At 32.6% G+C, this 14,264-nt stretch overlaps 1 protein-coding gene across 3 annotated transcripts in view; it reads left to right on the top strand.

Annotated features, from left to right (window-relative positions):
* The window catches only part of GRIK2 (glutamate ionotropic receptor kainate type subunit 2), a 580,378-nt gene that overhangs the window by 379,552 nt on the left and 186,562 nt on the right, over positions 1–14,264 (top strand). For all 3 annotated transcript variants that reach the window (XM_011360720.2, XM_011360721.2, XM_011360722.2), the window contains exon 10: positions 8,758–8,964. In XM_011360720.2, coding sequence (XP_011359022.1) covers positions 8,758–8,964 — 207 coding nt within the window. The remainder of the gene's footprint in view (positions 1–8,757; positions 8,965–14,264) is intronic.

Below are 14,264 nucleotides of genomic sequence, written 5' to 3'. Positions count from 1 at the left end.
AACTGGTCTTACTTATCAGAATTAAATATGGGAAGAATGATATTTGACATTGTGGAGATCCACAAATATTAAAAAGAGGCACTCAGACCACATATTTTCTTAATCTCACAAGAATCAATAAATTTATTTGCTTATGACAAGTTTTCTTATTAGGTTATAGGTAAAGGGAACCAAATTAATAAGATGAATGGTTACTATGAAAAGCTAGATTAATGATATTTAAATAGCATAATAATTCATGAAATTTTTGCTTTGCTTTTATACCTCGTGCACATATATCCCCCACATGCCTCCTGTACTCTTAAGTAATCACTAGCTTTCATCATATTTTTTCCCAATGTTCAAGTGAATTTGTGTCAAAAATATACCATAAATATTTTGGAGCAAAATTTCAAAATAGAGACAATAATGTTTTAATAGTACAAATAGGAAAAAGGAAGTATTTTTTAGACTCATATATTGCTACCTAAATCTGATGGGTTTAAAATATGTTATTTTCACAAATTCTGTACTTTTATTTTAAAAACATGCATTTGTATTTGGAAAGGAGATCATTTGTGATGTTAAAAACAAACTTCCTGGATTATCTATGTACTTCTCTTCTACAGTGTTGTTTTGATTGAATTCTTTAATGCGTAAATGTATTACAATTTTGCATCCAGTATAGCCCAGAAACTAATCCTAGTTGACTGAAAAAATAATAAAGCCATAGAGTACATAGTAAGTATCTAATGAGCTATGTGCAATTATGCATTCACATGGAGTTCAGAAATGATCATTAGGAATCATTTAAGGTGAAAAGTATAGTGTGGTGTTAAGTGGTCCAGCAGTCTGACTACTTGAGTTGTATTCTGGCTGTTGTTGACTTTTGGCAAAATAGTTAGTACCCCTGCCTTTGATTACTTCATCCATAAAATAGAAAAAATAATGCTTCTGACCTCACAAAGTTATAATGAGGAATAAATAAGTTAATATAATGAAAGTAGAACAGGGCCTGACACAAAAGTGCTTAGAAGATATTAATGCTATTAGTGCAAGAAGCTTGACAAGTGGTTAATGTTTGTGACTTTTAAACATAAAATATACATCCATTTATAAGTCAGAAATGGACTGAAATAATATACGAAGTTGATAGAGTTTATCTACTGTTAACATGCTTTTTTTGATATTCGTTCTACCAGCCCTAAATTCTTCAGGCTGTCCTCACTTCTACAGGAGGATATGGTGTGTTCCTCTCAAGTCTCTGACCCTCTGCTCATGAGTTTTGAGGATTTGTTACCACCATACTCAAATCCCATAGGAGAACCTACCTATATTGTAATTTTTTTCCTTCAAGTTCAGATTCCCTTGCTTCCCCAGTTGACCAAAGCAATCTATTCTCATTCAATTCAGTACACAGTCATTTTATTTGTAAGTCTGCCATGTGCCTGGTGATGTTGGCACTACTGATACAAATTTAAGTAATTTTCTTGCCATATAAATTGCTCAAGTCTAGTTTAGAAGATATGTATGTAAATTGACACTTACTACTCAATATGACAAATATTATGGTAAAAGTAATTCAAAAATTGTTGTGGGAGAACCAGAAAAAGAGACACTTGAATATGCCTGAAAAGCTCAGGAAAACTGTTTAGCTGTAGTGATGCATCCTTCCAAGGTAATAAGAGCATCTAAAACTATGATAATGGAATAGTGTTATCTATCATAAAAGACTAGCAGGCCAAGAAGAGTAGGGGGACAATGGGTATAATAACCCCAAGTATTGAAGAGTAATATATCTGTCACATTTGTAGTGCTCTATTTACCCATGAGGAATAAAGTTTATATGTAATCGCCTATTACATAAAAATCAGACAATATCCTAACTGTTTAATGGTAAGCCCAAATAGGCAACTTTGAATTTAGGTACAGATTAATTTCTGATTCTTAGGATTTTAACCTTATTCCATTAAAAAATCTAGCATCTATGGATTTTCCACAAATGTACTCATGACATAGAAAACAACATAAACTTGTGGGAAAGTATGTATAGAGAATTTAGGAAACTTGAGTTCAAATCTTTTTTTCTGCCTCCTCTTAGCTATTCTTTATCTCTTCATAGTGTGTGACCTGGGAAAATTATTTAACCTTTCTGAAAAATGAGAACTGCAAAATATTCTAATAAAAATTTATTGAAGCTTATAAAGAGATGTTCAGCATCATATGTCCTTAGGGAATTGTGAATTAAAGCAACAATGAAAAACCATTACATACCTACTAGAATGGTGAAAGTAAATGCTGGTGAGGGTGTAGAGCAACAGGAACTTTCATTGGTTGTGGGAATGCAAGATGGTTCAGCAACTTTGGAAGATAGTTTGACAGTTCTTACAAAACAACATATTTTAACCATATTATTTAATTATTGAATGGCTTAGTATTTAACCATGTGAGCTGAAACATTTTCATATAAAAACCTGCACATGAATATTTATAGAAGGTTTATTCATAATTAGTAAAATTTGGTTACAACTCAAACATCCTTCAGCAGCTGACTGGATAAATAAACTGTTGAGCATCTAGACAATGAGATATTATTCAGCAGTAACAAGAAATGAGCTATCTAGCCTTTAAAAGACATAGAGGAACTTTAAGTACATATTACTAAGTGAAAGAAGTCAATCAGTAAAAGCTATTTACTATGTGATTTCAGCTATATGACATTCTGGAAAAGATAAAACTGTACAGACAATAAAAAATATCAGTAGTCGTCAGTGCTTAGGGTTGAGGGAGAAATGAATAGGCAGAGTGCAGAGGACTTTTAAGCCAGTGACACTATTCTGTATGATATTACAAAGGTGGACTACAATTTGTCATATATTAGTCAAAACCCCATAGAAAATACAACACCAACACTGAACCCTAATGTAAATTATGGACTTTGGGTAATAATGATGTGTCAATGTAGATTCATCAAAAAAAAAAAAACCCAAAAAACAAAAAAACACAAGGCTAGACGTGTTTGGGCAAGGAGTATATGTGAATTCTGTACTTTCCATTCAATTTTAAAGTTATTAAAAACAAATGGAAAGTTATTACAAGTGAAAATAATGAAATAATATTAAGATACTGATATTTACCAAGTTTTTTTAAAATTTAACTCACAAAAAAACTTTAAAAGCATTGTTAAGTGTATTTAGAGATGAGAAAATTGAGTCAGAAAATTCATGATTTGTCAATCAATTATTCAATTTATTCAATTGAAATATTGAATCAAAATGTTTAATTCAGTATTTACTTAGAACCTGTTATGTGCAGGCATTGTGTTAGGCATAGTACATACTATATTGAATAAATATGGGTGTCATATGCTAGAGAAATGAGACAAATAAAAAGCAAATAAGTCAACAAATAAATATAATAATTGAAGACTAATTAATTATTGTGAGAAAATAAATATAAAGTGTTGGAAAAGGGAATAACATGATTTTCTTTAGATAAAGAGCCTAGGAGAGGTTTTACATTTAATTTGAGCCTTAGAAGAAGCAAGGGAGCTCACCATTTGAAGGGCACGTCATTATAGACAGATAGTACAATATGTTAAAAGACTCTGGGGTGGAAAATAACTTGATAATTGAGGAAATGAAAGAAAACAGGATATTTAAAATTTAAAGAGAAGATGAGGTTGAAGATGGCAAGATAGAGTATAAGCCTTCATAAGGAATATTTTATTAATTTAGCACCTTTCTTCAGCACCAATTGGTTGCCAATTTTTATAGGCACTGAGCTATATTAACAAATATAATCTCTAATGTCTCTAAACTCATGAATTTATATTCTAATAGGGAAAGAAAGAAACACACACACACACACACACCAATACATTCATAATTATGTATAGGCATATATATGTGTGTACTTCAGATTGGGGTAAATGATATGTGGAAAATAAAACAAGGTGAAGCAATGGAGACTAACTTATATGGAAGAGAGAATTTACATGTACTAGCGTGTTTTCTTTGAAGAGGTAATATTTGAGCAGAAACTCCTGAATGATGAGAACAAAAAAGCCAAATGAAGAACTTAAGAAAGAACCTTCTAGTCAGAAAGGAGGAAAACAATGGCAATGCAAATATCTCCAGTTAGGAATGAATTTGACAAGTTTAAGGACCAGATGGAAGGCCAATTTATCTGGAATGTAATGAGAGAAAGAGACATGAGGAGCTAAGTTCAGAGAATAAAGTGGGCAAGGCCTTGAAGGCCAAGGAAAGTAGTTTTGCTTTTATTCTAGTTTTAATAAAAAGCCACTATTGTTTTAAGCAAATACATAGCACAATCATATTTAATTTTGACACGATCACTATGACTTTCTATGGAGAATTGCCTGCGGGGACATGTAAATGGAAAGGAGAGGTAGGAGGCTACTCTAGGAATCCAGAGAAATAGAGATTGCATGATGAGAGCCAAGATGGTGGAAAGAAATTGATGGGTTCAGGATATATTTTGATGAGAGAACTTGCAGGATTTCCAAAGGATAGGACAGAGAGCGAGAGAGATTTCCTGGTGTTTGACTTGATCAATTTTGTGAGTTCTGGAACCATTTACCAAGATAAGAAAAACTGGTAGAACAACAGGTTTCAGGAATTGTGGAAAGGAATTTGAATGTTATTTGAAATGCATTGACAATTTATTGGATGGTTTGAAGTAGTGGTGGGGACATCATTCAATGTGTACTTTAAGGAGATCGTTTTTGTTTGTCTGTAGTGAATGAGCTAAAAGAAAGAGAAGAAAGAATGATGCCTAAGTTACTGGCTTGAATCACTGGGTAGATAATGGTGCCATAATCTGAAAGCGAAGAAAACTGAAAAGGTGTACAGGTTTTGGGGAAAAGAATTCCACATGGGAATTAAAGAATATGAGATGTCTATGAGACATTAGTGGTGCTGACAAGTGCCTGAATGCGGGGCACCTGGAAAAGTCTGAGTCAGACATACCAATTGTTGAGTCATCAGCATAAAGATATTATTGAATTTGATGTGTGTGGATCAGGTCATTTAGCAATAAAATTTAAGAAAAGAAGGGAAGAGGAACCATTACCAAATCTTAAGGATCATCAACACTTAGAATCAGGTAGAAAAGATACAGCAACAAAGGATCCTAAGAGGGAGTTCCTATTGTGGTCAGGGGAATCCAAGAGAAAGTAAAGCGGCAAAAGCTAGAAAGAGAAGTTTAAAAAAAAAAAAAAGATGGGGGAAATAGTTAATTATGTTATATCCATATGTGTAAAAGAGAATAGAATCAAGTCTACTGGATTCTGCAATTTGGAGATGATTGCAATGTTTGGATCAAGAACAGTTAAGTGGAATGAAAACAGAAGTCAGTTCAATGAATTTACTGGTAACTAGAACATGAAGAAATTTAGGTAGCATATGTAGACAAATCTTTCTAAACAGTAGTCTATGAAAAGAAACAGAAAAATTAGGCTATGGCAGAAGGGGGTTATGAGATTTAGGGACAGTTTATTGGAACAAGTACATATACTTTGGTGTTATGGACAGGGAAGGTTACTCAGTTAATTAGATCTTGGAGCCAGTGAAAGGTGATGGGGGATGTTTTATGTATTTTCTATTTTTTGCTGTCTGTCCCAGGAGGTTGACCTGTGTGGATTACATCTATAGACTCCTATACCTTTGGCTTTGAGTTGGGTTTGATCAAGGGAGGCCCCAGAAGGAGCTCAAAGGGAGAGGGGACTTCAGGTTATAGTTTCTATCCCTGTGGATCCCTCTTGTGGTTGCCTTAGTTTGGCTGTATTACTTACTGAAGATCACCGCTCTGCTCAAAGTGGAATCTTGTGTTGGAACCCTGACTGATACAAGAATCAGAACATATGTGTAAGGATTTGTCCAATAATTAGAGTGCCAGTTCCTCCAAAGCAGTAGACAAAGAGAAGAGAAAATGGGTGCAGATAAGTGGGTTTGGTGTGTTTTGTGGTGAGAAGGTAAAAGCATCGCATATAATTTATTTTCTTACTGAAGTAATCAACTAAGTGTTAGACTGGGAAGGTATGAGTATAAATTAAAAAATGGATGAAATGCTCATTACATAGAATTAGAAATAGATCCTACCATAAAATGTTTGAGGGTATTAATTTTAAGTATAAACTATTAATAGTGTTTCCCTTTTCAGAAGTAGGCATGAAGAAGACAAAAAGTCATGTAGGGCAAGGTTTTTGTAAAAGCAAACACCTGAGCACAAGAAGGTAATAAAGGGCTTGAGAGTGTCTATTATACTAATTAACTAGGCTTGATCTAGGATCTAAGGATCTAGGCCTGATAATGAAGTGAGGTCAGGAAGGTTAATGGATAGTGGGAAAGAGAGTGTGTGTGTGTGTGTGTGTGTGTGTGTGTGTGTGTGTGTGTGTGTGTGCGTGTGTGTGTAAGGAGTGGGGGTGTATAAGGGGATTAAAGGTCATTATATAACAAGAATTGTAGGCATGAGTGTGATTGAACAATGAACTGGATGAAAGAGCTGTTAGAAATTCTAATACAAAGGAGCTTCATTTTCCGACAAATGTAGAGTACCATTGAGATTGTGGGATGCGGAGGCTAAATTCCAGTAAGGGAAACTATTTGGTGATGAGGAGATAAAAGGATTAAAATTCGCCATGTTGGATGTTTCACCTAGGTGGATTTTGAATACATAGATGATGTCAATCAATAGGAGTGGGAAAAGAGGGCAAAATTATAATCTGGCAGCTAAAAAACTGAAAAGTAAAGGTTTCCCTTCCCACTTAGTAAATCTTCTGATTCAGATGTCATTGGATGACAGCAATTGTAAAGAGAGAGCTTCGTATAATAAGGTATGGTATGAATCTTAGAGGAGCAGAAGTTATCACACAAGGCCAGGGAAGACATGGTTTGGGATTGCCTAGAGAGGAGGGAGACACCAAATGTGCCTCTGTCCCTGAGGGAGGTCAGGTTGACACTGAGGATAGTCTCCAGGAAAGAAGGCTAAAGAAGAAGCAGTGTTTTCAGGGTCAAGTCCAGTAAAGCAGGAAGGTGAATGGGTGAAAAATTAGGTGAAGATTCCAAAAATTAAAAATTAGGTGAAGATATGGAAAAATGTGCTGATCTCTGAGCAGGACTGCTTTAGCACAGTGGAACATCAGAAGAATAGGAAACTGCTCAGGCTAAAGTGTTCATGAAACAGTTGAGGGCTAACACAGGGCAACAGGGATGGAAATAAAGATGGAATTAGTCTTGTTTCTGAGATAAGTAAGCCAACACATTGCTGTCATGTCCCAAACTCCTTTAGATATGATCACCCTCATTATATGACTTATTTTCATAGGGTCAGGAAGAGGGTGATCACATTCCCAAATGGAATGGCATGGCAGATTCCTATGCTTTTTCACTTTGCTATGTCTTTCTCTAAAAGATCAGCTTCCAGAGGCTAAGCACATGGTCAAATAGTAAGTAGTAGAGCCAATTGCACTCCAGTTTATTTACAGCACTGTCTACCGTACTATGCTCTACCTGCTCCCAATAAGTATGCTAAGAATGGATTCTCTTAGCACTTAAATATACATATTTTTAGTAGGGCCTGCTTTACAGAGCCTTATAGGATTTGAGTTCTCAATTTCTCTTCATTTCACCTTGTTCTACTAATTTTCTCACTTACTGGATGTGACTTCATTCATACTAATGGTTGTTGTACTCTTCCTGCAACAGTCCAGTGTCATATTGGTCTCAGAGCTCTTTACTTCTGTGTCCTTGGTCTGAAATGCTCTTCTTTCAGATTTTCAAATGGCTAGACTCCTCTTCTTCCTTTAGGTTCTACCTCATCTCATATCTCCTCAGAAAAGAGTTCCAGACATATTACTCAATTTTGTTTTATTTTGCATCATGTGACCAAGTACCTTGCAATTGTTCTGTATCCTATTGCCCTGTTCTATGTTTTTGTATTATTAATCACATCTGAAATTGTGTGTTCTATTTGTTTAGGCATTTGTTATTAGTTTTCTCCTCAAAATCAACTTTATGATTCAGAGATTTCTCTTTTATGTAGAGGAGAATTGGCTCATAGTAGATGAGTCATAAAAGGTTGTTGGATGAATGTATAAGCACTTGACAAATGCTAGTGCTTTTAATATTCTAAATTAAACTATTCTAATTAAATATAGTAGTTGTAATTTTCCCCTATAATGAAATATAGTTGTTGTAATTTTCATGGTCATTAGAACATGATAAAATATGCTCTGAATTCTGGTTCATAGCACATGGTAGGTGATTTATGCAATGACTTTTTTCCATTCTTTTAGAAATAGATTCCACTAAAACAACATACCAGATATTGATTAAATGGTATAATTCAAGTTGGGGTATTGTAATCTTGGTGAAATATATCTCTATGCATTATTTATTATGTCTATATATATTATATCTGTATGCATTATATGTTACATAGCATATGTCACATTATATATTATTTATTTTATATGATATAAGATATAGATGGTATAAGGTATATAACATCATCTTTTTATTATATAATCATGGTAAAATTATGTTATTTAAATATTCTTTTGTGAGGCATGTATATTTCTGAAATAATCTGCCATGTTAGTATTTCAAACTGTACTAATTACAATTAGATAAAAAATGAAATTGACTTTTGCCCTAAATTAATGTAAAATGTTTTATCTTCTAAGGAAAGCTGTAATTCCAATAGTAAGTTTTATGGTTAACTGACACTTTCTACTTTTATGTTCACTATTTCCAGGAAGAACCCTATGTCCTATTTAAGAAGTCTGATAAACCTCTCTATGGAAATGATCGATTTGAAGGCTATTGCATCGACCTTCTCAGAGAGTTATCTACAATCCTTGGCTTTACATATGAAATTAGACTTGTGGAAGATGGCAAATATGGAGCCCAAGATGATGCCAATGGACAGTGGAATGGGATGGTCCGTGAACTAATTGATCATGTAAGTCTCTTTTCTCATTATTTATTACCTTTGGTAGATTGCTAAAAGATTTACGTTTTTTGATGATGGTTATAGATTAATAATGTCAAAAAGCAATAATATATTTAAGTATCTGTTTCATTCAGTAATTTTATTAAAAATATGTATTATTTTTGCCATTAAATATAAAAAATCTAAGAAGGAGTTTTGGTTCTATTAACTAGTACTTAGTGATTTAATGTTTTGAAGTATTTGCTCTTAATTTGTAAAACGCAATGTGGTTTTTTTCACTTTTTTAATGTAACTTTCTACTCAACAGAGAGAATGGGTGAAATCTAAATTTCATGATAAAAATTCCCTATGTTAGGATAGGATACCTCTTATCTTTAGAGATGAGAGAAATCTATACGTGAAAAGCATGAAATAAGATCCTATATAAAAATAAAAAATATATTAAGGAGGACAGACATTTTATTTCATGTTTTTATTGAATAAGCCAAGAATATCATTTTGGCCATGACAGCATTATTTCATATTTTCTAAGTTGATAGTGTTAATTAATTTATCTCTTTGAAATAAACTCATACCTTTTAAATATTATAACATTGTATTTGACTTTGTATTTTGTAAAATTTAAGATTATTTTGACATTTTCCATAATATTAAGGTATAAAATTATTACTAAGAATTCTAAAAAATATTAAAAATAATGTTATTTTAAATAACATTGTGAAATGGACCCTAAATGAAAATTCTTAACTATGGAAGTAGCAAATATAGGCAATCTTCAAAGCATTTTGAAAGTATTTTATTAATTACAAAGTTCATTATCAAGACTAAGAAAAAGATAATAGTGTCATATGAATAATTAGTGATAATTTCTGAAGATTTTTTAATGCAGTATCTGACATTAGACATATAGTAGATAATACATAAAGACATAACTAATAAGCCCAGACTTTGTGTCTTATTTATTCTATCTTTCTACCGTAGTGTTCATGAGCATTCTTTTTGAGGACTAAGAAGAAAATATTTTGACATTATCATAATGAGAATGATGTAGGGATTATAGTTGTTATTAAAATTAATTTTGAATTGAAATAAGTCAGTAAAATCAGTTTTAAGTTTTAATGTAAAATTTATTCATTGAAACCTTTGGTATTCAAATACTTCAGTGCTTTCCTATCTTAATTAACTATGTCTTGTGAATGGTAGTTTATATTAGAATTAATTAAACATAGGAAGTAATTAATAGAGAATCAAATTTAGTGTTATATTGCCTATTTACTGCAATAGGCAAGTTCAAGGAGAAAATTATATTTAGGATATCAGCAAGGAAGGAATACCTAATTTTTTTTTGAAAATTACTACTTAATATATATTTTTAGTCAAATAAATTATTATAGGAAAAATTCACAATATTTTTGGATCTCCTTATACTTATTTTATAGTTTTGTATTGTATCAAATTTGAATTATATATAAGATTGAAAGTGAAGCGATTTATTGTTGTTGCTTAAATTCTTTAAAAATTTAATCTAGCATTTCTCAAATACATTTTTTAAAAATAAAATTTGCCCATAAATTTATTATTTGGTACATTTCATGAAATGATAATAGCATATGTCCTCCTAAAGAGGAAGTAAAGGAGCAATCTATGTTTTTCCTTTATATAGCTATCCTACTCTTTTTAATATTTTAACTCTAAGAGGTTTTTCCATCAGGCTAAACATCATTTGAATTTTTATCATAATGAAGTGACCTGGGCTATTCTATTTAAAGTTTGTTGGGAGGCTATAAAAGTTTTTTGTGAGTCATCAAAATAGTTAAAATCTAAATCAGGACCCTATATTACCATATCAGTTCACTGCATCCATAGTCTTGGTTATTATGGTATATACTTGGTAAATTCATTTGCTTCAAATGCTGAAAATTACTAGGAAACACCAATAATACAAGTGCAGAAAGTGTTCAGCATTCACTAATATTTATTGAAAGAATGACACAAATGTTCCACAGTATTTTACAACAAATGTTAAACTCAAGCACCATGCTCCTTAGAGAATATCCTACATATTTTCCAAATGTTTTTGTTTTTTATGTAGCCTTCCAAAAGCCCTGTGAAAGTGTCTATTCAAGGACCAAATAAAGAAATAAACAGTGACATATTTTCTTTTTGAAATTAAAGTACCGTAACTTTTTCTATAATATTTTATGAAATATTTTATCAAATTTTTATTCTTAAAAGCAAGCTTAGCTATTAAACTTGACATAGTAAAGATGAGTTTACAGGACCTGTAATCCATATATTGTATTAAGTTGGGCATACATTTTCCTTGAAGCTTTGGGTTGTGTTATTCCTCATAGCTAATGCTCATTTATGGGCTCATGAGACAACTGTTGTGAGTATGTTATTCATAAAGCCAACCAGAATTATTTATCAGCATGAAGGAAAACACCTAAACTGCAATAAGCTAGCAGCACATATTATAATTGGACTGCTTAAAAGAAACAAGGGCAGTTAACTTACTTTCAAATCTCTGGTGATGTCTGCCTTGGATGTGGAAAACTTCAGGAAGATTTATGTTTGTAAGCATCCATACATGAGTTAATAAAGCAGCATGCAATATTTCTGTATGTGCAGATTAAAAATAGACCTCAGATCTGTCCCTATCTCCCAGTTTTACACCAACCAATCTAGTTCAAACTCTTGCCACCTCTTTATGTCTTTTTTGTATACTTCCCACCTCTTCTTTTGGAATCCACCCGCACACTATAGTCAGAATCTTATTTAATCATCAAGGTCTTCTCAAAGCTTTTCATTCAAAGCACTGCAGAGATCCTCAAAAGATTGCAGTATAAAATTTCAAGTACTCATGTTGACCTGTAATTTCTTTCCCACAGTCCCTTGACCCCCCAGTGATTCCATGCAATCCTTTAGCTCTCTTATCTTGTCACCTATTTAAAGTTTACCTCTAGGGTTCTGTGTTAGGGCCCTGCTCCACAAGGCCTTTCCTGACCATTTCATTTCTCTTTTTTGAACACCTGTAGAACTACTACTTCTGTGCTTAATCACAGACACTCCTTGTTGCTTGAAATTCTTTGTCCTTTTATCTTCACACAGAATAAGCCCCAGCTGGAGGCAACTTAAACCAGTGATCTGCTGGGGCTTCTCTGACTTAGTGTCATAATGCTGATAAAATGTGTGAGGGAATAGTTCATAGTCATCCTCCACAGATCTACAATTACATCTTAATAGTGCAAATTTGGGAAGTTGAGTGTGATCTATCTATCATCTCTCTCTCTTCCTCTTCCCTCTCTTCTTCTCCCTACTTACCTATCATCTATCTATCATCTACCTATCAACTATGCTGTGTAGCCTTGGGAAAGTTATTTATCCTATCTTAAGGTCAGTTTTAGCATATGTGCAATGGGGATAATGATACTTTTTAGAATGATGGTGTGGACCAATGTTAATATCTGAGAGTGGAACAGCACTGTAGCCATTTTTAACTTAGTCAAATACATCAATGGGACAGCAGAGACGGGGCACAGATGGGGAAAACACAGGGAAATGAAGAAGGACAAAAGAATGATTTAAGTGTTGTCAGACAGTGAAACCGATTCCACTGTAGGTCTCATAAATTACTGTGTAAAAAGTTCTTCACATAGATGGATACTCTCATGTATACAGATACAGATTAAAAAACAAAAAACAAACAAAAAACTCAAGTCAAAAGACTACCACATACTTAACCTGTGTGCAATCATAGAAGCTAAACTTAGTTCTACAACTCGGCTATTTAAGATATTTTCAAGATATCTTAGAAGCGGACCCCCATTTAGGACATGAATATTTTGCACAGGTCTTAGTGTGTTACTTGGCAGATGAGAAACACAAGACAAGTCATTGTTGTTATTTTATTATGATGATGATGATTATTGTTATTATTACTGTAACGATATTCAAATGGTACCAGATGTTTTCTTACATGTTACTTTATCTTGGCTATTAAACACTGTGATTTAGTTTACCAGAAATCTACTGAACCATAATTACATTTAAAAGAAATAATTGACTATATGTGTGATATGATGTTATCAGAGCAAAATGGCAATTTTTAATAACCTAAAAATGAGAGATGTTTAAAGCCATATTCTCAGTTCTTTTACCTCATTAGAATTGAGTAGATTAGACTATGATAAGTGTTTGTTTTTTAAGTAACATTTTAAGCTTAGCTTTTTTAGAGGTGCCAAAGAACTTTACAACTCCTTTATGATTAAAGAGATTTATGTTTTCCTATCATTACCATTTGTGATTGGTAAGAGAGCATATTGGTCAATAAAAGCTTTTTTTCTTTTTAATGAGACTCCTTTTTTACAATTTCAAGTGCTGTTGAAATTTCAAAATCAAACAAACAAAAACTTTATCATTTGACAGTTAAAAAAAAAAAAAACTACCAGAAAGAAATTCTGTTTCAGTTTAGAAAACAACTATGGCAAAGTGAGAAGTGTGTTAAGATCTAAATTTATTTTACATTATTTTAAAGAAGATCCTTGATGCTATGGTTTCTCAGCTGCACGAATGCTTCCCAGCATGCTGCCTTAACATTGTGATTGGTATTTAACTCTATCAAGCCTTTTATGATTCATAAATGAGCCTTAGAGGACCTTACTATACTTTGCTTTTGCCTCCTGATTGCTCTTTTATTATATACTAGGGAAGAAATCTAATATTTGTTTTTCAGGGAATTTAAAAAGGTTCCAAGTGTTATCACAAAAATCAGAAGGCTAAATCAAAAAACAGTTTCTACTAAATAGGAATTGACTTGCACCATGCCTTTGAATTTTGATAGCATGTTGTCTTGATTTTGCACTCCAGTGGAAGCATTCTAATATTTTCGGGGAAAAAAAAAATTGAACAGTAAAACTATTATCACTATTTTTTTCTTGAGTTTTCAGAAACGTAAAACTATAAGTGTAAATTACTTATAATTTTTAATGACTCCCAAATGAAAACTGTTAACACATTTGTTGCCTGTGCTTGAAGTTTCTTTGTTTTACTATAAAAGTTACAAAACATTACAGATAATGCTGACGTCCCTTACCATAAACTTTCTCAATTCAGTAATTTTCCAAATCAAGCATAAAAGACAGAATTACATTTTCCTCATTTCTCCCCACATGTGTCAACAAAAAAAAGTCCAGACCTTTTATAGAAAACTGTCATAAAAATTTATTTAAGCCAAAAATTTTGAGGACCTTACCTGAAGCGAGATCTCAATAGACAGAGAAAATGCTCCCGAGAATGGCAGTTTTGTA

The sequence above is a fragment of the Pteropus vampyrus genome, unplaced genomic scaffold (genome assembly GCF_000151845.1).
Source record: "Pteropus vampyrus isolate Shadow unplaced genomic scaffold, Pvam_2.0 Scaffold58, whole genome shotgun sequence".
NCBI lineage: Eukaryota > Metazoa > Chordata > Mammalia > Chiroptera > Pteropodidae > Pteropus > Pteropus vampyrus.
The sequence above is the reverse complement of the archived record's forward strand: the minus strand, read 5'-3'. Positions and strand labels throughout refer to the sequence as shown.